The 4,364-nt window shown below is 32.6% G+C and overlaps 1 protein-coding gene across 1 annotated transcript in view; it reads right to left on the bottom strand.

Annotated features, from left to right (window-relative positions):
- Positions 1–1,672: 1,672 nt before the first annotated feature.
- LOC106880483 (tax1-binding protein 1 homolog) overlaps positions 1,673–4,364 on the bottom strand; it is a 23,908-nt gene continuing 21,216 nt past the window's right edge. Inside the window, exons 13-14 of the mRNA XM_052974095.1 lie at positions 3,725–3,794; positions 1,673–2,229 (exon numbers count right to left, since the gene is read on the bottom strand). Of these exons, the coding sequence (XP_052830055.1) occupies positions 2,019–2,229; positions 3,725–3,794 (281 nt within the window). The 3' untranslated portion in view covers positions 1,673–2,018. The remainder of the gene's footprint in view (positions 2,230–3,724; positions 3,795–4,364) is intronic.

The following is a 4,364-nucleotide window of genomic DNA, read 5'->3' as shown; positions in this document are numbered from 1 at the left end:
ATATATATATATATATATATATATAAATATATACACACACACACACACAGGTGAGCACATCAGCTGATGTAAATGTTAAGAGCATCGTCATTAATAGACACAGAATTACTCATTATACACTTCTTATCTCACATAATGAAAGAAAATCACACTAGAATCATCAAGGCACATTGCCTCAGTCTTTCCTTGCTGTAAATCAGTTCTATTCTCAGTTTAATAAGTAGTCAGAAGCTAAAATATTAATCAGATAGAGTTACAAGCTTGACCCATGTCAGCAATGAATAAAAGATGCCACTGACAGGAAAAAACGAAAAATGCTAGATTTGGAATGTTGATCACTATTCATAAATGGAATGCTCTTAAATTAACTGAAATAATTTTTCTTGGTACAGTCTTAAGTAGAATAAAAAGGGAACGCAAGATGCATCTGGTGGTAGATTTGCTGAGAATATATAAACTAAAATTGGCAGCTATGTGTTCTCTAAGTATTTCAATAGAGTTTACACCATTTTTTTGTGTAATAGACATTTCCGTATTATGGAAGCATTGAGTTCTCTGAAATTATTGCTAAGACATGCATTTCTGTAATGTGAAGCTTTTTCGGCATTGACTTCACTTCTTACACGGTGGAATTCTACATTACGGTAAGAGTCTTGGGAATGCAATGCTTCCATAGCAAAGGGGAAGATTTCTTAAAGCAGCTCAAGCTTAGTGTTCATTAGAATAAGAGAAACAATTGTTTTTGTTATTGCTGTTGTGTAGTCCCAGATTAACCTTGATTAAGCTGACCTATGATCATAAGTATCCACCTATGACCATCCTATCTTTTTTTTCAAGAATAGCATACCTTGAACTACATTAACCAATATGGTATTTTTAAAAGACAGTGTAGGGTGTGACTTGAAAGAGATTTGTTATTTAGAAGCTCCACCATTGGCTTTTGACAACTCTAAAAAGGTACAAAGAGGCAACTAGAATATTTTATAAATTGATAAGTATAAAGCATGAGAAAAATAAGAATGTAAAAATATAGGGCATGTCAAAATATAAAACAGTTTCCATGTTTGAGGCTCAGTTTTGTTTATATTATAATGCCAAGCAGCAAAAAGAGCAAGTTTGGGATTACGGAAGAACTTTAAAAAAAGTGACCAAATTACAATAAATGCCAAAAAGCACTTTTATTCATAATACAAATTAAATGGGAATAATTACCCTATACGAAAGAAATTGTACAGGATATGAGTAGAATACTGATTTAATAAAATATTGCAGAAATATTAATAAGCATTACAAAAAAAAAAAGCAGAAAAAAAACTCAAAGAATATTTTGTTTTGTGATATTTATAAACAGAAAACATATATTTCTGAAGCTTTCTCAGTAGAATGTTAAGATAAGCAAAATAGCAAAAACAAATCAATTTAGTTAGATTCTAAAGGTGTTCTTAAGAAGTCAGGTAAATATAATGTTTTGTTTTTTTTCTAATTAACTTGCTTAGCCATATTAACTGAATATTCTAATAAATATATTGACTCCTCTGTACTTATATATTTTTAATTTCTTTCAATAAAAATTATTCAATTTGAATTTCTGGTTTCTGGTTATTTACCAGGTTTTGATGAATATCTACAATTAAATTCAACTTCTAAACATGGAACTCATACCCTGTCTACATTGAAAGTTTTTTTTTTTTTTGTTTTTTTTTTATCAATAGAGAAAAATATCTTGTTATCACTGTGATACCCTCCTGGGGTAAATGAAATAAACATGTACCAGTCAAGTATTGGAGTCAATATAATGAACTACAAGCCATCCCACTTCAATCTGAAATTTCTGGCAGTCTTGTGTCTAAATTGACTCCAGTGCTCCACTTTCACTTTCTCTTATTTATCCTGGAAGGGTGAAAGATGTTGGTTCTGGCAGGATTTAAATATCACTAGGTTACAATTCATCAAAAATCTGATACAAACAACAAGGCAAAATTGAGAATTGACTGAAAATCAAATTACTGGTCCCTCAATTACATTTCCCCCCTTTTAATGCACTCATAAACATGATTTTCATACATATCCTGAGATACATCATCATCTGTGACTTTTTTACAAATTGGACAAACACGTCCAAAATGGTTTGCTATGTGTTCACTGAATTCACTCTCACTTACATCATTTGAAAATGATTCATCACATCTGGGACAGATTCGCATTTCATCTTCAAGACCTTTCACAGACCTGAAAACAAAAGGTAAACAAGAAAATTTATAATATCTACATCAGAATTTTAAATAAAGGCTTAGATAAAACAATAAATTCAAGATTTTCCTAAAATTTAATGTTATGTATGCATACACGAACATATAAAACACACACGCACACGTCATTTACTTCTGGTAGGTTAACCCTTTTGGTACCAACCCGGCTGAAACCACCTCTGGCTCTGTAGTACAAATGTCTTGTTTTCATAAGTTTTGAATTAAAATCTTCCACCAAACTTTAGTCACAATTTATGTTCCTAACACTAGCTGAATGATAACCAAGTTATTTTACTAAATTCTTTGTTATATTTAAAGCAATTGAAAGAAACACAGAGCATCTCAAAATAAATTCAGTAACGAAAGGATTAAATGCAAAACTGAAGCTCAATTTTTTGTGCTGCACATATTTCATCCCCACGTTTTCACATTCCAGTCATCTCTGTCCTACCCTGGAACCATTTCCTATTAACATCCATTTCTCATTCTCCTTATTGACCTTTCCTCACACTATTTTTCACTGATCACTCCCATTTCTAAACCTTTAGTTATCTCTTCCTCTCCTCTTAGGTCTACTATACTTGACACACCTTTCATATCTTACTACCACACTCAATGCCCTCCCATATCCACCCTTGATACCCACCTCCATTGTTACCTCACTCACTACCTCCACTCTTATGTACCTCTAACCTCCATCTTGGTCACTGTACATACCAGCTTCCTTGTTGCCACCACTTTTACTTCTCTCTCTTCCCCCTCCACATTAATATTTTCCATCAACCCTACCAACACCCTTGTTCATCACTCGCTACATATACCCAGGCAATTATCCCTAATTACTCCTTTCCTAAAATTCTACAGCCTTGTGTCAAAATAAGACATTTCTTTTTGTTGTTGTTATTTTCATCTGAAACCCTCTTACATCCCCCTCCACTTACACTACAGACATCTTTTGAAAAAGTAACTGCCACATGCTCCAATTTCCCTTAAAAACCACAAGTTCCTTGGGTTTTTCTTTAACACTGAACTTACCATTTTTCAGTATTGCCTTTATATTAATTATTTTGAAAGTAATGAAGAATTTAATAAAATAATTTCATCATTATTCATTTGATGCTTGGAACATAACTTAACATGAAACTTCGATGGAAAGTGTTGATTTAAATCACTTTTAAACAAGAGGTTTGTACCATAAAGCCAGCGCAGTCTCGAGCGCCTTGGTTTCAAAAGGGTTAAGCACTACCTTAATCGTAATCATATCTTTCCAAATCAGTAAATCTACAGGTTTAATTCACTGTAGACAGAGTGATCAACTGGGACTATCTGCAATCATTTAGACAAGCATTGATAAGCAACAACCATAAAAAATAGTAAGATATACTATTTGTAGTCAGTAGAAGAAAAGTCCACTAATAAACATTCTATTATCATTGTTGATAATTAAAAAAATTAATGAAGTTTGTGATACTTACTGTTCAATTCCATCATGAACGGAATCAGTGCGTTCAAATAAATGAACAGGGAGTTCAGTAGCAGGTTTATCTGTGGAATAAATAAGATATAAAATAATAAGAAAAAAAAAACATTATTAATGTCTTTTGCATGTTTCAAACACTTTTAGTAAACTTCCAGCACAAGAGAGTGGGGATGCGTTAGTAAGGGAGATAAGTCTTTACAATGAAATAAATTAGTGATGGAGTGAGTGGTGAAGTAAATCAGGGATTGATTCAAAGATGTACAACAGATTTTGATGCAGGCAACTGTGGAAGAAAAAAATAAATGAATAAATAATGAGGGGACAAAACAAAAATGGAAGTCAGCGTTGCAAATGTAATGATGTTTTTGAAGGAAACTGAAATTAAAATAGCTGCATTTTTAACTGCATCTTTTATCCTTATTTCAGTCATTGGCCTGCAACTATGCTGGAGCAGTGCCATGAAGGGATTTTAGTAAAACACACTGACCCCAGCACCCATCTTTCAGTTTGGTACTTCTATCAATCTCTTTTGTCAAATCGTTAGGTTATGGGGACATAAACAAAGCATCATTGGCTGTCAAGTTGTAATGGGGGACAGGGAACACACAAGTATATATATATATATATATATATAT

This window comes from Octopus bimaculoides, chromosome 17, assembly GCF_001194135.2.
Source record: "Octopus bimaculoides isolate UCB-OBI-ISO-001 chromosome 17, ASM119413v2, whole genome shotgun sequence".
In the NCBI taxonomy this organism is placed as follows: domain Eukaryota; kingdom Metazoa; phylum Mollusca; class Cephalopoda; order Octopoda; family Octopodidae; genus Octopus; species Octopus bimaculoides.
This window is presented reverse-complemented; position numbering and strand designations above follow the sequence as displayed.